The 24,122-nt window shown below is 41.7% G+C and overlaps 1 protein-coding gene across 1 annotated transcript in view; it reads right to left on the bottom strand.

Annotated features, from left to right (window-relative positions):
- The window catches only part of LOC126101193 (U-reduvitoxin-Pr21-like), a 173,696-nt gene that overhangs the window by 89,753 nt on the left and 59,821 nt on the right, over nucleotides 1-24,122 (bottom strand). The window contains exons 6-7 of the mRNA XM_049911889.1: nucleotides 23,546-23,569; nucleotides 18,699-18,812 (exon numbers count right to left, since the gene is read on the bottom strand). Of these exons, the coding sequence (XP_049767846.1) occupies nucleotides 18,699-18,812; nucleotides 23,546-23,569 (138 nt within the window). The remainder of the gene's footprint in view (nucleotides 1-18,698; nucleotides 18,813-23,545; nucleotides 23,570-24,122) is intronic.

The raw sequence follows: 24,122 nt of genomic DNA, 5'->3' as shown, positions 1-24,122 counted from the left end.
ATTGCATTGTTTCTGCATCTGCGTTACCTCGGTGGTTCGATGAGTGCAATTTGTTTCCACTTCGGCGATCCTTTCTCCCAATTCGGCTTTAGTTTCTCCAATATCATCTTCTATCTTTTTTGTTAACTTTCCTTCCATCTTCTCCATGTCTCCCTGGACTTGGTCTATATTCTTCTGTAGCTTACTCTCTCTCTCGTCGATGTCCATCCTCAATCGTTCTTGTAACTCCTGCATTTCTTTCTTCAGATTACATTCCATCTTCATCTGCAATGTTTTGATCTCTTGTGCTAAAGTTTCTTGTAAATCTTCCTTTAATGATTTGCGGAATATTTCTTCCCTTTCTCTATTTTCTTGTAAACCTTTCTCTACTGATTCCCTATTTTCTTGTAAACCTTTCTCTATTGATTTGCGGAATATTTCTCCCCTTTCTCTAGTTTCTTGTAAACCCTTCTCTAATGATTCGCTGAAACCTTTCTCTAATGATGCGTTAGTTTCTTGTAAATCTTCCTTTACTGATTCTCTGAGACCTTTCTCTAATGACTCTCAGGATATTCTTCCCTCTTCTCTAGTTTCCTTAACCTCCTTTAGCAAGTCTGCCAACACCGACCACATATTGGCACCCTCTGAACCTGTCTTATTTCTCGTTGTTTGTCCCGGTGTCTCGGGATAACTAGTTCAATGTGCTAATGGGCTATCTAATGACAATCCATAACCACTGATTCCTGAATCATCTCTGTCTTCCTGTCCTATCCCTTTCCTTTCAGCTACTGCCTCGCAAACCTGCTTATCTTCAGTAGACATGTTTGGTTTATTTTTAATGCACAGGCAAGTAATATAAAATAACCTCTAGCAACCCAAAACACTCCTAATTATCGCGAAACTAATCAAACAGTACCTGCAGTATATTCAGTTAATTCCAAAATTGATACAATACGTATGAATCCTGAACATAACAACTCTCAAAACCTAATAATTTCAAATAGCAATTTTCACATACACAGTTTATGTAAAATATATTAAACAAGGCAAATCACACCCTTCATTAAATCTATAAATGTAAAATCCCCAAAAACAATGAGCATATCTGTATAATCACCATTTAGACTGCGCAGCATGCATCAATAAGCATGCTATATTTCAGAGTATGTCTCGCAAACCTTTCGGAAATTACTATAATTGGGCACTTTTCCTAATATGAAATACCATTTACAATTGTTTATTTACCGTGAAGACTGCACACTGCAATTTGATGTTATGCTAACCAGTCGTCTTCACTCACCAACTGAACTGACGTTACCACGAGTCACGATGTTTTGACGTTTGAAGTGGGCGTGGTGCTGCAATGCCGCCGGAGCCGCATGAAGTCGCGCTGAAGATCTGTGGCGAGTCGTCGTAGTTCTCCGTCAGCCGCTCCGTGGTGCTGCAGGCGGTCGTAGTTTGTAGTTCGGCTGCTAAATGCCGGGTCAGCGCTCGGTGTCTCGAAGTCACACTGCTCACTGCGGCGGGACATCGTAGTTCTCAGCCGGCCGCTCCGTGGTGCTGCAGGCGGGCGTAGTTTGTAGTTCGGCCGCTAGACGCTGGGTCGGCGCTCGGTCTTTCGAAGTCGCACTGAAGACCGTCGGTGTAGTGCGTCTGTGCTTCAACTATTCCTTGCACAGGTAGTTTGGATGAAGTGTGAAATCACCTTGCAGATCGAAGCTCTTTGGCGCGGCTGCTACACGGGTCTGCGGGACGTCACTCAACAATTGTGTCGCCACATAAATTGTCGCCTGCATAACAGTTTATAGGTCCACATAAATTTGCCCAATTTTCACTATTCAAAAATCAATTCCAGTCACAATATTCCTACTAAACACTTCTTTAAAGCTTTCGTGACGAATTCTTAGTTCGTTTTGCGGTTGTAATGTTCACATGTGTTTCTCTTTGGTGTTCACTTTTCACAGTTTTTCGCGCGGATTTACGCGTTTGCACATTCTAACACAGTTTATCGACACTATTATTCTTAATTAAATATGGCAAGAAAAAGCAGTTTATTCCCAACCGTAAGATTCTATTACTTCGTATTGTTCAAAATGCACTGTTTCTTGTCGCGATTTTAAAGTTAATACTCTGTCTTCATCTGAAATTGAAAAAAATATTTTCTCGCGTTAAGCAAGATATAATTACCTATTGTTCTTACTATTCGTCCGAAAATTGCACCTGTCCTGTCACGGTAAGCCAAGGGTGTAACACCTCCGATTTATTAATTTCGACCGACCTGATCTGATCGACCAAATAGCAGCCCAATAATTATTAATTAATGTGACCGTGTACCTAATGGGGCTGGCAATCGAAATGGACTGCTACGGAGTTGTTACTTTCCAATTTGTCCTTCTCAAATGCTGCAACAATGATATGTCTGGGAACAAGAAGAACACCAACACAGTTTCACTAATCAAGAACCTATATTCGTCTCAAAGACACAAAAAGGAGGAGACAGCCACTGCCTTCGTCATACACTTCTAATTACGGCTAATCTCAGCACAGGCTTCTTCATTATTTCATTATCATCACACGTTAATCCAATCACTGCAATCCAACACTGCAATCCAACACTGCGATCCGAAATGGTGCCATCGCAGTAGACGCGAAACCAAATATCGGCACTGAAATATCACTGACCACTCTCGTAATTATACTTCTTCACTTTCCCCGTATTATTCCAGCACAAAGGGGTTAAACCGCGGCGATGGCCACTCCCTTTGTCGATAAAGCCTTGCATTACAACAACTGCTGGCTTCCGCACAGCTTGGCCCTCCACACGGGACTGACCCAACTCACACTCGCTCTCGCCACACGACACTATCGATTGTTTGCCCTATCGACCTGTGCCGAGTGCAAACTTATAGTAAGGGCCTACAGACCCCTTAATAAGTCAATAGTCTTAGTTACTCATACATCGACTGTTACCTTACTAATGTCAAACTTTTCTCTAAATCTACTAATGCCATAAGAACCCGTCAACTGGAAAGTCTCTCCGTTAAGACTAATGCTAAACGTATATCATATTCTAGACAAAATACACTTACAGTATAGACAGTACTGCAATAATGCGTACATCAGCAAGTCAATAGTCTTAGTTATTGCAAATGATACTGTACTGAATTAGTACTAACTAGTGATTAAAAGGAGTACGTGAATGCTAAAATGATGTTCACACCACAAGATTTAGAATATTTTATATTTTTATTTACTTGGTTGAACACAACGCCCATTTCAGACCATATTTATTTTTAATACTCAAATATTTCTGTAGTCCTTTCATACTAAATGAGCTAAATATTTATAGGTAAAACTTCTTCCATGCAATAGGACAATTTTCCCAGAAAGATGTTCTATGCATGCGTTAAGTTTTAGCCTTGCTCCCTGAAAAGTGTAGAGTATCATTGGGTAAGTGACATAATACTTCTTTAACAGTATTATTCACCCACTTTTAAGCTGTAATTATTTTAATGAAGAATAATGAAGTTAATTTTTTCTGCTAGCGATGTATTATAGATGTCTTTATTCCTTCTGAACTCTAATGGCTTATTGCAACAAAGTTACATGGGAAAATATGTAGTGTGACATTGTATTGAATATATCAAAATCATTACAGAATTGCCCACAAAATTATTCAGGAGGATCACACCGTATTATTGTCATGGCAAGCTTCTCTACAATGAAGAATTTCTTCCTCAAGGATGAATTATCCCATAATTTCACAACATATTTCTGAATGAAACAATGCACTTACTGATTTCAAACACTCCAATGCCTCCAAGAACACCGAGTGCTAAATTAGCTGAACTGAACTATGTAAGAAGTTTTAAAATGTGTTTCTTTTACATTTAAATTTTTATCAATATGTACAAAAATTCGGAAGACAGTAACTTCGCTGACAAATTCAGTTTATGCTTTAAAGGTATCACTGGTGTCGATAAGAACTGAATCTGGTGTGTTTTCTAAAATGAAGAAAGATCATTCTAGAAAACCAGTCAATAATCTTGCTAAACAAATGATTTAAAATATCCTCAGTTGTTGAACCTCTATTGGAATTTATTACAACTGCATTGGTTTTCATGAAAACGAATTTTTGCATTCTGCAAATTAATTCTTTATTTTATTGATAATCCAGGCAGCTTCTGCCTCTTTCTTTCTTCAGCAGACATTTTGAGGTATTACACGATTATTCAGTTTCACAAATAGATTTCTAAATAGTTCAGAGAAGTGTACTATAATACAATTAGAGATACAATAGAACATCAAACTCAGAATTTGAAAGGCATACAGTTTTCTTCAGTGTGGAAAACCGGTTGAAAGTCTCTGCTTTTTCGTGCAGTCATTATAATTTTCGAAACATAACATATAAACCGCTGTTTTCCGTGTTTAATGCTTCGCTTGTTTCTGTAGGTGATGCCAAGTTTCGCAGTTTTTAGTTTCCACTTGTATTTTGTATGTCTGCATGTCTGTTAATGAATGTATGTATGTACGAGTGTGTGTGTGTGTGTGTGTGTGTAGTGAGAGACAGAGAGAGAGAGACAGAGAGAGAGAGAGAGAGAGTTTTGTATCTTTTGAGGGACTGGGATTTGTGATTACTTTTACAACGTATTCGTACTAGTTAATCAGTTAATGTAAACAGTGAGTTGTTTGTCATATTCAGTTGGTCATATAATAGTAGTTTCTTTTCTCCCTGGGAGGGAGTGTACAAGAAAAATAAAAAAAATCCGTTTGCAGCCTGCAGCTAGTACCATTTACATATAGGTGCTGCAAATAACGGCAACCACATGAAACTCGGACTAATTCCAAAATTAATTGCTAGATCATTAACATATCTCATCTTGTCCACACAGTTGATGAACTATGAGCAATGTGCTACCGACGACACATGTGAGGTGGATAACTTGCTTCATTATATAGTTTATACTCATAGCTAAACTTCTAAGTGTGTGCAAGGTTTGGTGGCGTGCTCTCATTATAATTTGAGACTTGGTGTCAGTTTGCAGACAACGCTGCTGCTGTCCGCGCCGCACCTACAAACCTCGCAGCCCTTTTTGAATGTCGAACGAGGCGTACAGTTCGTGGCTGCAACACATCAAACAGCAGTCATTAATTCTAGTCCCTTGTTACGTAACCCGTCGTTCTCCGTGTCTGATTCTCAGTGTTGTCCCCATATGTGTTAAGTGAAAACTAGCATTACCGAGAAGATTTAGCGGAAGGACACCTCACATAATAACAAAATCCCCAGAAGAACCAAACAGGTACCACCGCATCTTCGCTATGGCAAGAGCTCATATACGTAACTCGTGGATGATGGCTGGAGCTTGTTTGGGGTGATAAGTCTCGGTTGATAGTACGAGGACTCACTTAAAGGAGAGACAGTACGTTACGTTGTTTTCTCTGACTAAGAAACAAATATTAATAGAGGAAACAGAGATTCGTACAAGAGCAACGAGTATCATTAGTATCCATTGAATACATTACTAAAACAGAAACATAAACTACGCTTATTGGAGATGTTTGAGTGATTGAGGGAGGCAGGAATGAATTGAATGCTCAATAGCTTCTTTATGAATGTTCTTTGGTGAGGTTCCCAGGACATACAGTTTCGGAGGAAGGAAAGTGTACTGACCCGGAGAAATGGAACACGACGATCAGTTACCGCAACTGAAGAATATCATGCATGTTGCGTTGTTTCTTGGGATGGACATTTTCTTAGGAAATTTATTGATAGCTTTGCGCAGAATGCAGTTTCCCTTGACAACCAGCATAAAAAGGGACGTAAATTTTTGTGGGGGCTTTTCCAATATGTCGTGTTTGTGCCTTTAAAACAAATGTTATGGTCATCATCGTTATTTGTTTACCTACATCTCGAGAGGGTTAAATGAACTGGAGAATGAGCTGGAGGCCCAGACAGTTTTGTTTGACATAGAGAAATTCCGGTATTATCTTGAACGCCATAGGCTCATCTTGGAAACCGACGGTCAAGTGCTCACTTGGATGTAATCTATAACAAGGAAAACTAGTAGCATTTCCTGGAGAGCTACCAAGATTTTCATCTTTAACTTTGGAGTCCATAATATCATGGGCTTGAAGAATGTTGTGGCTGTGGGCTGCCGAATGTTTGTGAGGAATGATAACAATCAAGGAGACAAACAGCTGTTGCAAGATGGTGCTTTGAGGCTCCTGGTGACTTCATTCATTACACAAATACCTCACCTGTTTCGTGGCATTAGAAAGTTTCATGATCAGGTTTAACGCCTTATAAAATTACGGAAAGGCTATAGAAAAGAGAAACAACACTGTGATTGGTGAGACACAGAGTTGTGTTGTAAGGCATGTGGGAGAAAAGAGTTGAAATCGTTATGCCCAAGAAACTGGATCTCTTGCCTTTCTGCTGCTTCCACGAATGTGGAAGATCAGGAAGGAAATGAGACAGCAATATATTAGGTTAGAAGTGAACAATGAGATCGTAAGCGGAAATGGTGTTGTGAGGTGCTTGATGTTAGTTGATCAGTACAAAATAGCTAGATGTGGTCCAAGTCATTATAAAGACCCTTTCAGCGAGTGACATACGTATTGTGGGCCATTGCCTAGATCGAAGGCAGGAAATAGACTTATTCTAGTTTGCGTGGACTCCTTCGTCAGAATAGTCTGGTTATTATTCAAAAGAGTCGTGATGACTCAAGCAGTGATCCCAAAGTTACACTTTATTTTTAGCACAGTCGTCATCCAGAATCTGTAGCGATTGATAATGTGACCACACTTATCAAACATAAATTTAAGCAATTCAGCATATAACACCACCACCATATTATCCCAACCCATAGTATGTTGAACGTACTAATAGACACACTAGCTCCGCACTGATAGCCTGCATCGATTATCGGAACGGATAGGATCATTTCCTCCCCCAGTAAATAATGGAGTTTAACACCACGTACCATGAAAGCCATCAGTACTGGGCTCACATCTCTCAAATTAAGCCACATTTCAGGGCAAATGTGGAATTCTCAGCAGGTTGCCGACTTAAGGACGGGGCTGGGGGAGAAGTACGTGCATGCCACACTACTGCTTAGGTAGGCACTATCGTGCCCAAGTCAGAGGTTGGCCACACTTCCTGGTGTCTTGTGGTCTGTTCTTCCTTGTTGTGCAAGTGCCGCAGTGGGGACACGGAAGTGGGCAGTCAGTCAGTGCACAGAGAGAAACGAGAAAAGGTGTTAACTCGCCGATATGGAGGAGCCTTACCGCATGTTTTGAATGTGGTCTGTTTAGTGGGACAGGTCGCACACACTGAGCGATCGCAAGTCTGCTCTATTTTTCGTGGATCCCGCAGGCAATGCAGCCTGAACTTATGACAGTGATTATAGTGTCACTATCCAACTAGACCACTCGGGTGTGTATGCTTGCGATAAAAACAGGTGTTTTGATTTAGTGTGACTTCATCCCCATTTTCTGGTTACTACTCACAGATTTTGCGCTGGTACGCTCTGTTTAAACTGTGTTCAGAGATTTGTGTTGTTCTGTATAGGGGCTGACTTATATTATTATACATTAATAGGCAGTTGTCTCATTAGTTTATACTGTTATCTATGAATCTGACTGTTCGCAGCATTTTAATGTTGTTCTTTATTGACAGGCTCGTATGAGTGCACTTGTTGATGCACAGTCAGCATATTATACTTGTAAAAAGTACTACTATACTGTGTCGTTGCACTAAGAAGCTAAGGTGCCCTGTCACTAATACAGAGTTGTTTCAGGGTAGTCTGTGACAATTCTTTATGTTCCTGGGAACATGAGTGGACTGATGTTCATATTTCAAAGCATATGTTATGACACTACCACCATGAACCATAGACCTTGCCGTTGGTGGGGAGGCTTGCGTGCCTCAGCGATACAGATAGCCGTACCGTAGGTGCAACCACAACGGAGGGGTATCTGTTAAGAGGCCAGACAAACGTGTGGTTCCTGAAGAGGGGCAGCAGCCTTTTCAGTAGTTGCAGGGGCAACAGTCTAGATGATTGACTGATCTGGCCTTGTAACACTAACCAAAACGGCCTTGCTGTTCTGGTACTGCGAACTGCAGCCGTAATTTTTCCCGAGGGCATGCAGCTTTACTGTATGGTTAAATGATGATGGCGTCCACTTGGGTAAAATATTCCGGAGGTAAAATAGTCCCCCATTCGGATCTTCGGGTGGGGACTACTCAAGAGGACATCTTTATCAGGAGAAAGAAAACTGGCGTTCTACTAATCGGAGTGTGAAATGTCATATCCCTTAGTCGGGCAGGTAGGTTAGAAGATTTAAAAAGGGAAATCGATAGGTTAAAGTTAGATATAGTGGGAATTAGTGAAGTTCGGTGGCAGGAGGAACAAGAATTTTGGTCAGGTGTATACTTGGTTATAAATACAAAATCAAAGAGGGATAATGCAGGAGTCGGTTTAATAATGAATAAAAAAATAGGAGTGCGGGTAAGCTACTATAAACAGCCTAGTGGACGCATTATTGTGGCCAAGATAGACACGAAGCCCACGCCTACAACAGAAGTACAAGTTTATATGCCAACTATCTCTGCAGATGACGAAGAAATTGAAGAAATGTATGATGAGATAAAAGAAATTAATCAGATAGCGAAGGGAGAAGAAAATTTAACAGTCATGGGTGACTCGAATTCGAAAGTAGGAAAAGGGAGAGAAGGAAACGTGGTAGGTGAAGATGGCTTGGGGGTAAGAAATGTAAGAGGTGGCAGCCTGGTAGAATTTTGCACAGAGCATAAATTAATCGTAGCTAACACTTGGTTCAAGAATTATGAAAGAAGGTTGTATACATGGAAGAAGCCTGGAGATACTCACAGGTTTCAGATAGATTATATAATGTTAAGACAGAGATTTAGGAACCAGGTTTTAATTTGTAAGACATTTGCAGGGGCAAGTGTGGACTCTGGCCACAATCTATTGGTTATGAACTGTAGATTAAAACTGAAGAAACTGCAAATAGGTGGGAATTTAAGGAGATGGGACCCGGATAAACTGACTAAACCAGAGGTTGTACAGAGTTTCAGAGAGAGCATAAGGGAACAATTGACAAGAATAGGGGAAAGAAATACAGTAGAAGAAGAATGAATAGCTTTGAGGGATGAAGTGGTGAAGGCAGCAGAGGATCAAGTAGGTAAAAAGACGAGGGCTAGTTGAAATCCTTGGGTGACAGAAGAAATATTGAAATTAATTGATGAAAGGAGAAAATTTAAAAATACAGTAAATGAAGCAGGCAAAAAGGAATACAAACGTCTCAGAAATAGGATCGACAGGAAGTGCAAAATGGCGAAGCAGGCATGGCTGGAGGACAAACGTAATGATGTAGAGGCTTATCTCACTAGGGGTAAGATAGATGCGGCCTACAGAAAAATTAAAGAGACCTTCGGAGAAAAGAGAACCACTTGTATGAATATCAAGAGCTCAAATGGAAATTCAGTTCTAAGCAAAGAAGGGAAAGCAGAAAGATGGAGGGAGTATATAGAGGGTCTATACAAGGGTCATGCACTTGAGGACAACATTATGGAAATGGAAGAGGGTGTAGATGAAGATGAAATGGGAGATATGATACTGCGTGAAGAGTTTGACAGAACACTGAAAGACCTGAGTCGAAACAAAGCCCCGGGAGTAGAGCTACTGACAGCCTCAGGAGAGCCAGTCCTGACAAAACTCTACCATCTGGTGAGCAAAATGAATGAGACAGGCGAAATACCCTCGGACTTCAAGAAGAATATAATAATTCCAATCCCAAAGAAAGCAGGTGTTGACAGATGTGAAAATTATTGAACTATCACTTTAATAAGTCACGGTTGCAAAATACAAACGCGAATTCTTTACAGACGAAAGGAAAAACTGGTAGAATCCGACCTCGGGGAAGATCAGTTTGGATTCCGTCGAAATATTGGAACACGTGAGGCAATACTGACCCTACGAACTATCTTAGAAGCTACATTAAGAAAAGGCAAACCTACGTTTCTAGAATTTGTAGACTTAGAGAAAGCTTTTGAAAATGTTGACTGGAATACTCTCTTTCAAGTTGTGAAGGTGGCAGGGGTAAAATACAGGGAGCGAAAGGCTATTTACAATTTGTACAGAAACCAGATGGCAGTTATAAGAGTCGAGGGACATGAAAGGGAAGCAGTGGTTGGGAAGGGAGTGAGACAGGGTTGTAGCCCATCCCAGATGTTATTCAATCTGTACATTTAGCAAGCAACAAAGGAAACATAAGAAAAATTCGGAGTAGGTATTAAGATCCATGGAGAAGAAATAAAAACTTTGAGGTTCGCCGATGACATTGTAATTCTGTCAGAAACAGCAAAGGACTTGGAAGAGCAGTTGAACGGAATGGACGTTGTCTTGAAAGGAGGATATAAGTTAAATATCAACATAAGCAAAACGAGGATAATAGAATGTAGTCGAGTTAACTCGGGTGATGCTGAGGGAGTTAGATTATTATGAGACACTTAAAGTAGTAATGGTTTGCTATTTGGGGAGCAAAATAACTGATGATGGTCGAAGTAGAGAGGATATAAAATGCAGACTGGCAATGGCAAGGAAAGCGTTTCTGAGGAAGAGAAATTTGTTAACATCGAGTATAGATTTAAGTGTTAGGAAGTCGTTTCTGAAAGAATTTGTATGGAGTGTAGCCACGTGTGGAAGTGAAACATGGACGGTAAATAGTTTGGACAAGAAGAGAATAGAAGCTTTTGCAATGTGGTACTACAGAAGAATGCTGAAGATTAGATGGGTAGATCACATAACTAATGAGGAGGTAATGAATAGATTACGGGAGAAGAGGAATTTGTGGCACAACTTGACTAGAAGAAGGGACCGGTTGGTAGGACATGTTCTGAGGCATCAAGGGATCACCAATTTAGTATTGGAGGGTAGCGTGGAGGGTAAAAATCGTAGAGGGAGACCAAGAGATGAATATACTAAGCAGATTCAGAAGGATGTAGGTTGCAGTAGGTACTGGGAGATGAAGAAGCTTGCACAGGATAGAGTAGTATGGAGAGCTGCATCAAACCAGTCTCAAGACTGAAGACCACAACAACAACAACAACAACAACAACAACGTGTTATGACAGAATGAGCGCTTTGGATGCAATGGGCTATGTCACGAAAGTTATCGCTGTCCTCGTAGTTCTATGTAAATTGCTCTTTGTAAATTGTTATAATGGACATCAGTTTTTGTAAAATGAAATTAAATTGACATTTTATTGGATGTTAAAGCTAAGTAGTGGTAGTGATTTTAAGCAGTTCTTTTAGAAGTTTTTTTTATAAATTTTTAATTTTTAAAGCTGAGTAAAAATTTGATGTTCTTGTTCTGCTAATCATTATGCCTCTGCTTAGTTTCTTGTGACATTAGATGCTATGGAATTTTATTGAGTCAGAGAGTTTACAACGTTTTGCTATCCTTAATTTGATATCAGTTACAAGGACACGTTTTACTGTTCAAGTGAAAGTCCACTTTTGTATTAATCTTGACTCAATTTGTAAATAAATAAACAAGGGTTGAAACGCCGGAAGTGCGTATCCTCCTATTTCCATCTATTGTACTATAATTTTTTTCCTTGTTTTGTTACCTCAAGATATGACATTTCTGTGTCTTTATATATTGTAATTGTTTTACTGTTTATATATATATATATATATATATATATATATATATATATATATATATATATGAATTTATGTCGATGTATAATTGGTTGTTTTGTAAATATTACTTATATTTTTACGCTGGGTCTTGCCTAGGGAAAACTATACTATCGAGCGAATACGTCGATAGGTCGTGTGGAGAACCAAAGTGTTTAGGATCTTTGGTAGTGTTAACTCTGCCGCGTGGAGCGCGGGCAGAGCAGAGTCTGGCTGGGGTGGTGCAGTGGAGCAGGTGTTGTGTGATGCTCCCGCGAGTTGCCGCGCTTTCGGGGTTGGGCAGCATGTAATTGCGCTCGACTTGCTATGATAGTTTCTGACATGGTGTCGCGGACGGGAAGCATTAGCTGGCGCACATCAAGAGCCCGTTTCGCCTGGTGACCGTGTCGAGAAGAAGGCGCGCCAACATCCAGCTTCTGCAACAGCGACGGCCGACAATGAGTGACTGTCGCCACCTCCTCGATCGACGGCTTCAAACCTTCAATCAACCAACAAGGAAGACTGGAAGCACGTAAAGTTTTAGAACTGTATGGCAGACCTCAGCTTTTCAAACTGTACCATTGTCGTAACTATAATTACAGCAACTTAGCATGAACATTTGTTGCTCATTGTCCCAATTGCAATACCAAGCAGGGTCCCTTCCTTTTCCAGAATGAACCCGAGTGTCGTTGAAATTCAAACGCCAGCATTCAAGTAATATTATAGCATTTCACTGCTTTAATTTCAAAGTTCAGTTAAAGTATTCATAGCTGGCTACAATATTTAGATTACACAAGCACGAATTAAGAGTGCGAGATTTGTTACCGTATTTTAGCTTACCTGTGACTGCAGCTCAGCTTGGTACGTACTAAATTTTACTATTATTAATTGTTCAGAATCGTTTAATTCAAGTTCAAAGTTAAATCTCTTCTTTCTAAATTGCATAGATTCAAGTAGCTTTCGAAATGATTGTTGAGGTAGTCCAAGACTAGCCGTATTTTACTGAATTTCGATGTGCTTCAAAAAGAAAGCTCACTATTAACTTCAGTCACTAAATTAACTTTCGATTTTCCGGTTTTATTAATTCTTTTGCTAAATTAAGTCAGAGTGTAGCGAAATTTATTACTTCTGACAAACTTTCAGTTTTCACACTACACGTGTCAACCTTCAGTTGCCACGCTTCTAGCGCTAATTATATGTGTAATAACCTTTCTTTTTCAGTTACAATAGTAATTGTCCATAGGACTGGCGACCGTAATTTCCCCCAAATCTCAAATATCTAATTACCGCTAGTTAATTGTTAACGTAACGGCCGCACATTTACTTTCTTTATTAACTTTACCCCTTTTTAAAATTAATCTCCATCAGTTACATTTGCATTTTTCCTTTCATTTAGATGTAACCCTTTCCTCCCTCTTTACCGACAAATTAACTTCGGTGACGATTGCTTTTCCCAAATTTCCATTAGATACACGCGGTGTCATTTTTCACTGTCATTAAGGTTGATAAGTGAGGGGCAGGTTACACGTGGGGACCTGGTGACAGGACAATCTTCAAATTTGAGGTTGTTCTGGACACGAATTTTGCATTGTGCAAATCTCGTAATAGAGTACTGGTTACGAAATGGTCGATACGTCAGCGAGAATATTAGTGTGAGGAATCCTAATTAGATTTGAGATTTGGCATTTATATTGAAAATTATTAAAATGAGTGAAGGCAACAATTACCAAAATTCGGTACACTTGGATAAGGAACAATCAGTCGAACAGTGGGAAACGCGCACCGCTGTACCCATTGTTCAGGGGCAGGCGGCTAGCATGAAAGACGCGACCGCCGAAACGCAACAAAGAGCAGAAATGGAATTCCAAACTTTAGAAAATGTTTCGGAATCGGAAGCGAAAATCAAATCTGTACCCCTTGATGATGAATATGGGGGAACATATATAGAGGAACCAGCTACGGAAGTAAAACCGGTAGTTTCCGGGAATTTAACTGATTTATTGAATGTTTTGATTAATGAAATCAAGAGTCAATCGGCAGAAATTAAAGCTCTGTCTGCCAAGCAAGAAGCTCAGTCTGCCAAGCAAGAAGCTCAGTCTGAAAAAATTGAACGAAAGCTAGACAATCAGAACAAAGCTATTAATGTTGTTAACAACAATGTTGGAGTTGTTAACACAAAAGTTGATAAAATCAAAGAATATATTGTTGTAATTAATACCGAAATCGGTAATCTTATATAGGAAATGATAGGCGTTCAGGCGGAAATTGCGAGCATAAATACTCGTTTTGATTCCGAAATTAGCAGAATCGAGAAAAGTGTAGGAGAAGCAGTTGCTCCGATCATCGAGAATAAGGTGACGGAACAAATTCAATTAGTGAAAAAAGAGGATCAACAGAAGGTGGAAACTTTAAAGGCTTTAGTGTCCGAAGTAGATACTAAAGTGAGGGAGCAGGCTAATACCTGTGAAGAGAAAAAGAGGAAAGTGGAAACGCTTGCGACAACCACTTTCCAAGTAATTACGAGAGTGTCGGAATTAAAAAAGAAACTTGACGAAAAACAGAGCTATGTGCTAATCTGTGCACATAGTTCGGAATTGTTGACGCAAGAGGAGCGGTTCGACCCCTTGAAAAAAGGCGGTATACACGCGACGGATTTCATTAAAAATTGTGAAAGAGTTTTACCCAGATCATGGACTAATGAGAGAAAAATTAATGCGGTTATTGATGTGCTGGCTGGTTATGCCAAGCGTTGGGGCTTAAACCTCAATATTACGAACCTGACTTTTGACGAGTTTAAAAATTTGTTTCTGGCTGAATACTGGTCAGAGCAAAAACAGCAAAGTGTCTGGCGCGAACTTGTCGTATCGAGGCCTTTCGATGCGAATTCGCGTGGCTCGATGAAGGAGTTTTGTGAGGGCTGGATTTGCAAGTTGGAATATTTGCGTGATCGCCGCACGGAATCCGAAATAGTCTGGGAACTCTACAAGAAGCTTCCAGATGATACAAAACGCTACGTAGGAAGCAATTACAGGACAATCAATGATTTCCTGGAAAGAGTTGAGGACGAGGACAATTGGCGCAATAATCACGACAGTGGTAGTGGCCGTGGTAACAACAACGGGTACCACAGCAACCACAACAACGATAAATATGGGAATAATGCATACCGCAATCTTGCAGCAATAACAATAGTGGTTCGGGCCGTAATGACACTCGGTACAATGCAAATAACAACAGGAATGACGGAAACCAGTATCATATTAGCGTGATACGGGCTTCGCAGAATAGTAATAACGCCAGAGGGTGTGGTCAGCCGCCTCAGCAGCATCCGGGGAGCGTATCTGCTGGTACGAGACAGGGAAACCATTAGCCGCGCCGGTGAGGGGCCGACCGGGCGTGGAGAAATTTTGGAGGCCCAATAACAGGAGAAAACCGAGGTGTCGTCGTTATGAAAATTCCATATGGAAGAATCAACGGCGGGAGAGTGTGCCAGTGTTGGGAGAAAGGAGTGCGCCCACAGGTAGTAGATCAGTTGTAGACACGGCAGTAGAAAATACATTCACTGTCGGTGAGAACAATTTAAGTAGTGTTCCGGAAATCGATTATAAAGTGGCAGCTGTAACACCCACAGCGGAACTGGAGATTGAGTTTAAGAATGAATCGCAAGTGTTGAGAGGAGACCAGATGTCGGATAAAACGTCCGTCATCGAGCGAGGGGATGCAGAGAGGGATGAGGTCTGGTTAAGGCAGTTCGGTCGCTTATACGACGGACTAAGAGATTATAGGGGCCTGTACGGGAGAAGTGTTTATGGGGAGCGCGGGCAGGATTTGCCGCGACTCGTCCCGCAGGAAGATGGTGTTTGTGAAATGATAGAAAGTTCTGGCCCTAACCGGCAGACTTTACCAGAAACAGTTGATGTTAATGGGGAGCACGAGCAAGATTCGTCGTGTTTCGTCCCGCAGGAGTTAGATGTTGAAGTAGTAACGGAAAGTTCTGGCCCTAACCGGCAGAGCTTACCGAAAGTCATAGTGGTAGAAGTAGCCGACCCATCCGAGGCAAACCTCCAGTTTAAACATTGCGATAGTATTAAGGAGAAACATTACGAAAATTTTAGTGATATCCGGACACGATTGGTAGAAAAGCACATAGATTACAGCGTGTATGAGGTTAGAGCTGACATTATACGGTCAGATGATAACAGTGTGGCTTGCGCAGATCTAGAGGAAGTAATTACAGATACTACTGGGCACATTTCTCCAGGTAGATTGGCAAATGAGATCAATCTGATCAAAGAGGAATCAACGAAGGTGACAATTAGTGAATTGATAGCGAAGCAAGGTTTCGGTATTGGAGGCGAAGCTACAGACTAAGCCTCAGGACAAACCAACCACTCTGAATCTTATAGAAAATGTGTAACATACTATTAGGAACATTGGGTGTTATGTAGGAATCAACACAGCCGCAGTTTGGAGTTTGGTAGCTTTATGGAAACCAGTCAGAACTGAATGGCTTGTGGGCTGTCTTCCCCTCCAAACTGTGATAGTTGTCAAGGGCAGAGATGTCTACTGGGATGATTGTTTGTCTGGTGTGCTTAATTGTCTGACACTGCTGAGTCCAGCTATGACTAATTCATTTTGTAGTCATTTCGTAAATGCACCACCTACATCGTAAAATGTAAACTTCCACAGTTGAAAATGTCACAGTTAATAAAATATTCCAAGCTACTATACCATGGCCGAATGGACTGCACATTTAAACCCAACGTTTCGTCCCCATCTGTGACTAAAACATTTTCAAGGGGGATGGTAGCTTTTTTTAGTGTCCGGTTCAGACCCTGGCTCACTACTGACTGCAGATAAGTTCCGTTTCTGCGTACTCCCATGCTACGGCGTAACTTCGCATGTTTTGAATACCCGCGGCGCAATTGGCCGTTGTTGACAGCTGTCGTCCGCAATTCTATCATCTTCAGTGTGGAACACTAGTACACATCTTCAATACTAGAATTCAGATATCATTCAGTTTCACGACCACCTACTTTCTGTTCAAATTCCTGCGGTATTTAACAATCTCAGTGGCCTATCTGTACAGTGTTTCACGGTATTCGTTTGTGGCTGCCAATACTGGAGTTATATCAATTACAGTTTGATGCTTTCCTACCTGCAAAAATTGCGCTTGTGATTTTCTGTTTTTTTATTGTTGTAGTAGTAGTACTCGCGTTCACTCCCCCACAGCTACAAGCAATCCTATAAATTCCTACATTTTCCAGCGATTTGCTAGCATCCTTGGCCAATTTTAGGTGACCCTGTATCTTCTGGTTGGGTTTATAGAATACTGCAATGTTCCATTTTCTTAAGATTTTTCCGATACGGTCAGTAATGTCCTTAATGAAAAGCAGGTAGGAAAACTTTGGATTCCTCAAGCTCTTGTGTGTCACTACTATTTTTCCACGGAGGTCTTAAAGCTCTTTCTATCTCAGCAGATGAATAACAGTTATTGGACAATGCAGAGGTGTGGTGGTTTAATTACTCGTCAAGCAGCTCTGATTCGCAAATGTTCCTTGTTCTATCGGCCAGGCTTTTTATGATGCCTCCCTTTCGATGTGACTGGTGCTTCTGACCCGGGTGTAAGTAACGGTGTGTGCGCGTGAGTTTTCGGTAAACTCTGTGGTCTAAGCTAGCATCTTCTTTCTTGAAAAATAGCACATCAAGAAAATTTAAAATTCCACCTACCTCCTCCTACACTGTAAACTGAATCTTCGGGTTAATCTGTTTGAGATGCTGGCGAAAACCACCTCGGCCATTCCTCTACCAAACCGACATATCAGCTATGCAGCGGAACCAAATATTCGGTTTATTTTGGAATTTACAGTGCTTGCTTCTCGAATTTTTCCATGGGGAAATTTGCTGTAACTGGGCATAAGGGGCTACCCATAGCCACGCTATCGCTCTGTTCATAGCACGCATCGTTACATTTGAGACACTTGCTCGCGATGCAATATTTAATCACTTCTGCAATATGTGGAGGAAACATCCTCTATTGAACAGAGCGTTCAGAAAATTCTGTTGGATTCAGCTGCACTACCACCAAGACTTTTTGGGTTGCCGAAGAGGTATAAAACAACTTGTTCCTCTGAGGCCTATAGTGAGTCCACTGGTTGGCCCACCTATTCGATTGTCAAGTACTTTACAATATTATTACTACCGTATGTGGTCCAATCAGCCTCCTGTATCAAGAATTCGGCACATTTTACCAATAAATTAAACGCCTTAATGGTCCAGTCAGAAGACATTAGTCGATTTCGATGGGTTATCGCTATTTACTATGGTTCCGCTCGATGAAGTCTTGCAATAGCTGAGTCGGCCACTAGCTGTTGGGTATTCGAAGCCTGTGACATCACGCCAATGCCCGGGAGTACGCGTAAACAGAATTTTGCTGCTGTTAAGGCCCGAGACAGGGTGTGAATCGGACACACAAAGAAACTAGGATCGCCCTTGAAAATGTCCTCTGCATGTGGGGACTAAATGTTGGGTTTTAATGTGAAATCCATTCGTCTACGGCATAATAGCCCGGGATAATTTATTAACTGTGAAAACTTTACATCGCTTTACATTAACAGCTGGTTGCCAGACTTTGCAAAAAATGGTTCAAATGGCTCTAAGCACTATGGGACTTAACATCTAAGGTCATCAATCCCTTAGAACTACTTAAACCTAACTAACCTATAGACATCACACACATCCATGCCCGAGGCAGGATTCGAACCTGCGAACGTAGCGGCAGCGCGGTTCCAGACTGAAGCCACATCGGCCGGCCCAGATTTTGCAGCAGGCTGATGTTTTGTCAGTATATATATGCCATCTTTTCTAGACAAAATTTCGTCACGAATAACAGCATCATTTGCGAAAACACTTTTTACAGTCAGTGCTGTTAACAAACAACCTTAGATAAAAATTTGTTTAGCTATATCCCAGGAAAGAAAAAAAAAATATTCTTAAGAACAGATTACAGACCTCTGCGCACGCGAGGTGGACACGCCTTGAGGGTGCAGGCAAAAGTCTTGCCGTCATCGCTGCACCTACACGTGTTGCAGTCTTGCAAGAAAGTCGTCCCAGGTGTGCAGCTTTCTTCTACAGTAGAGGTAACAGTAAGGACAAGTTTATTACGCGTTAAATGGAGTACTATGTATATGCTAAGAAAAAATGGCTCTGAGCACTATGGGACTCAACCTCTTAGGTCATAAGTCCCCCAGAACTTAAACCTAACTAACCTAAGGACATCACACACACCCATGCCCGAGGCAGGATTCGAACCTGTGACCGTAGCAGTATATGCTAAGAGAAAAATAAAATTGTGAGACGAATAGTCTGCTGACCTGTTTGCGGTCTGGGTGGACATAACTTCAGGGTACAGGCCGCCGTCTTGCCGTCAGCACCGCACGTGCAGGTGTTGCAGTCCTGGAGGAAGGTCGTCCCAGGGGTGCACTTGTCTTCATCTGTCGTACATGTAACAGCTGGCATTAAAATGGCGTATCACTTACAAAGAGGAGCCAAAACATTATGACCACCGCGCGTCTCAGCGTCGCCTGACAGCGTCGTGAGCATGTGAACGTGTAATAAACGTATATGAATGGCGCAGAGACGCACAGGGAAGCATTCGAGCGACGACAGAGGCCGCAAGTGAGGAAATCCACTGACGTAAGTGAGTACCAGCGGCATTGTCAAAGAGGACAGAGGAGCGGACGGAGCTTCAGAACACACGCCTGCCTTTCAGGAGGGAAACTGCCCATGAAGACAGAAGAATCGGCTATGATCAGCGGCATGAGGATGCAGAAGGCAATGGAAACCACTGCATCAAGTAAACGTAAGGTGAGTCTGCAGGACTTCTAGCCTGTAGCTGTAAAGAGTGTCATGATGACCTGTCCATTATCAAAAGGTTCCGGTGTAGTTCCCCATCTCCAGGAGGGGACTGCCGACAAGGAAGTAACCATGAGAAAAACACTGAATAACCAACGAGAGAACAATGTTCTACTAGTCGGGGAGTGGCATGTCTACATCTGCATCTACATACATACTCCGCAATCGACCATATGGTGCGTCGCGGAGAGTACCTTGTACCACAACTAGCATCTTCTCTCCCTGCTCCATTCCCAAACAGAACGAGGGAACAATGACTGCCTATATGCCTCTGTACGAGCCCTAATCTCTCTTATCTTTGTGGTCTTTCCGTGAAATGTAAGTTGGCGGCAGTAAAATTGTACTGCAGTCAGCCTCAAATGCTGGTTCTCTAAATTTCCTCAGTAGCGATTCACGAAAAGAACGCCTCCTTTCCTCTAGATACTCCAACCCGAGTTTCTGGAGCATTTCCGTAACACTGGCGTGATTATCAAACCTACCAGTAACAAATCTAGCAGCCCACCTCTTAATTGCTTCTATTTCCACCCTCAATCAGACCTGATAGAGATGCCAAACGCTCGAGCAGTACTCAAGAATAGGTCGTATTAGTGTTTTATAAGCGGTCTCCTTTACGGATGAACCACATCTTCCCAAAATACTACCAATGAACCGAAGACGACTATCCACCTTCCCCACAACTGCCAGTACATGCTTGTCCCACTTCATATCGCTCTGCAATGTCTCGCCCAAATATTTAATCGACGTGACTTTGTCAAGCGCTACGCCACTAATGGAGTATTCAAACATTACGGGGTTCTTTTCCCTATACATCTGCATTAATTTACATTTATCTATATTTAGAGTTAGCTGCCATTCTTTACAACAATCACAAATCCTGCCCAAGTCATCTTGTATCCTCCTACAGTCACTCAACGACGACACCTTCCCGTACACCATAACATCATCAGCAAACAGCCGCACATTACTATCCACCCTATCCAAAAGATCATTTATGCAGATAGGAAACAACAGCGGACCTACCACACTTCCCTGGGGCACTCCACATGATACCATCACCTCCGATCAACACCCACCATCGAGGACAATGCACTGGGTTCTATTACGTAAGAAGTTGTCAGATGTTTGAACGTGGCAGGGAAGCTATAAAATCTGAAAAGGAAAATGTAGAGGCTGAATCTAGATATAATGGGGATGAGCGAAGTGAAAAGGAGAAAACACAAGGATTTCTGGTCCGACGATAGGGTAATATCAACAGCAGCTGAAAATACTAAGCGGAAGTAGGATTCGTTATGAATGAGAAGGTAGGCAGAGACTGTGTTACTGTGAACAGTTCAGTGATGTGGTTGTTCTTATCAGAATCGACAGCAAACCAACACCGACAACGATAGTTCAGGTATACATGCCGACGTCGCAAGCTGAAGATGAAGACATAGAGAAAGTATATGAGGATACTGGACGGTAATACAGTATGTAAAGGGAGATGAAAATCTAATGGTCATAGGGGACTGCAATGCATTTCCGAGGGAAGGAGTAGAAGAAAAGGTTGCAGGAGAATGTGGGCTCGGGACGAGGAATGAAAGAGGAGAAAGACTGATTACAATAAATTTCAGCTAGTAATAGGGAATACTCTGTTCAATAATCACAAGTGGAGGAGGTATACTTAGAAAAGCCCCAAACACACTGGAAGGTTCCAGTTGGATTAAATTATGTCCCAACAGAGGTTCCAAAATTACATATTGAATTACAAGGCATATCCAGGAGCAAATATAGAAGCATAAAAAATTTAATAATGTTGAGATAAGATTAAAGCTTAAGAGATTCATCCGGAAGTGGGATACTGAAACATTGAGGAATGAGGAGATGAGTTAGAATTTCGCGAAATATGTGCATACCCCGATAAAGAACACCACAGCAGGCTGTCCAGTTGAAGAAGAGTGGACATCTCTAGAAGGGGAAATAGTAGATGTCGTACAGACAAACACAGGTACAAGCAAGGAAACTGCAAAGAAACCTTGGATAACCGGAGAAATACTTCAGCTGACCGACGAAAGAAGGAAATACAAAAATGTTCATGAAAGGACAGTATTGCACTAATGTAAGTCACTTAGAAATGACATAAATCGGAATTGACTAAACAGCTGCAGAAAAAATGTAAAGAAATCGAAAGAGAAATGTTCGTCGGAAGGTCTGATTCGGTATAATGGTTCAAATGGCTCTGAGCACTATGGGACTCAACTGCTGTGGTCATAAGTCCCCTAGAACTTAGAACTACTTAAACCTAACTAACCTAAGGACAGCACACAACACCCAGCCATCACGAGGCAGAGAAAATCCCTGATCCCGCCGGGAATCGAACCCGGGAGATTCGGTATACAGAACAGACAAAATGTCCTTCGGTGAAATGGAGAGCAAGGGTGGCAATGTTACAAATACAGTGGAAATCCCACTATTAAATGCGAGGCAGAGCAGATGGATTGAAAGAGTACAATGAAGGCTTACATGAGGGGTAGGAATTGCCTGATGACGTGATAGAAGGAATTTAACTTGATACGTAAGACATAAGGCACCCAGCTTTCGAGTCAGAATTTAAAATAGCTTTGGAAGACTTGAGCTCAGGTAAGGCAGAAGGAGTAGATAACAGTTCATCGGAGTTTTTAAGGTCTCTGAGGAAGGCGGCAACCAAACGACTGTTCAAGTTGATGTTTAGAATTTATCAGACAGGTGACATACTATGGAAAAGTATCATCAACACAATCCCGTAGATAGCAAGACAAGATAAGTACGAGAATTATTGCAGTAATAAGCTTAACATCTCTTGCATCCAAGTCGCTCACGTGGATAATATGCAGAAGAATGAAAAAGAAAATTGAGGATTGCACTTGATAATGGAAGCCAGACTGAAGAAAATTGAAGAGATGTTCGTAGCATTTGTCGACCTGGAGAAAGCGTTCGACAATGTAAAATATTGCAGAATGTTCGAAATTCTCAAAAAAAAAAAAAAAAAAAAAAAAACCTCTAGGAAACTACGGGTAATATGCAAGGGGCGATCAATAACTAATGCAACACATTTTTTATCGCTCATGTTCGGCTGAAGAAATGTGGAATTTGACGTGGGACATTGTAGAATATTTCGGCATCAGCCCTTATAGTTTCATGAAGTTCCGACAGGTGACAGGACTGTACAAATTGTGTCTGTAACGGAGGTGCGTTCCAGAGAGCTGTCATTGATATTCATAGGAGCTTGCAGACTGTCTATGGAGACCTGGAGGTGAACAAAAGCATGTTGAGTCGTCGGGTGAGGGGTCTGTGATCATCGCAATAAGGTCGCGTAAACCTGTCCGACCTCCCGCGTGGGTGCTGATGACCGCGCAATTGAGCACCCCAAAAAACCAAACATCGTCATCTTCACCATCTGCCGCCTGCCGGCCGGCAGCACAAGGCTGCGACTCCTGCAGTGTTGTAAATTGAAGAATGACTTCAGCGTGTTCGTTGCCACAAAAATTCAAACGAAGGCGTCACACAACTGCGGACGCAAAAGAAATGCACAAAACGTCAGTGGACTCTTCTTAATCATCTACATCTACATCTACATCTACATTTATACTCCGCAAGCCACCCAACGGTGTGTGGCGGAGGGCACTTTACGTGCCACTGTCATTATCTCCCTTTCCTGTTCCAGTCGCGTATGGTTCGCGGGAAGAACGACTGTCTGAAAGCCTCTGTGCGCGCTCTAATCTCTCTAATTTTACATTCGTGATCTCCTCGGGAGGTATAAGTAGGGGGAAGCAATATATTCGATACCTCATCCAGAAACGCACCCTCTCGAAACCTGGCGAGCAAGCTACACCGCGATGCAGAGCGCCTCTCTTGCAGAGTCTGCCACTTGAGTTTGTTAAACATCTCCGTAACGCTATCACGGTTACCAAATAACCCTGTGACGAAACGCGCCGCTCTTCTTTGGATCTTCTCTATCTCCTCCGTCAACCCGATCTGGTACGGATCCCACACTGATGAGCAATACTCAAGTATAGGTCGAACGAGTGTTTTGTAAGCCACCTCCTTTGTTGATGGACTACATTTTCTAAGGACTCTCCCAATGAATCTCAACCTGGTACCCGCCTTACCAACAATTAATTTTATATGATCATTCCACTTCAAATCGTTCCGCACGCATACTCCCAGATATTTTACAGAAGTAACTGCTACCAGTGTTTGTTCCGCTATCATATAATCATACAATAAAGGATCCTTCTTTCTATGTATTCGCAATACATTACATTTGTCTATGTTAAGGGTCAGTTGCCACTCCCTGCACCAAGTGCCTATCCGCTGCAGATCTTCCTGCATTTCGCTACAATTTTCTAATGCTGCAACTTCTCTGTATACTACAGCATCATCCGCGAAAAGCCGCATGGAACTTCCGACACTATCTACTAGGTCATTTATATATATTGTGAAAAGCAATGGTCCCATAACACTCCCCTGTGGCACGCCAGAGGTTACTCTAACGTCTGTAGATGT

This window comes from Schistocerca cancellata, chromosome 9 (genome assembly GCF_023864275.1).
Source record: "Schistocerca cancellata isolate TAMUIC-IGC-003103 chromosome 9, iqSchCanc2.1, whole genome shotgun sequence".
In the NCBI taxonomy this organism is placed as follows: Eukaryota; Metazoa; Arthropoda; class Insecta; order Orthoptera; family Acrididae; genus Schistocerca; species Schistocerca cancellata.
This window is presented reverse-complemented; position numbering and strand designations above follow the sequence as displayed.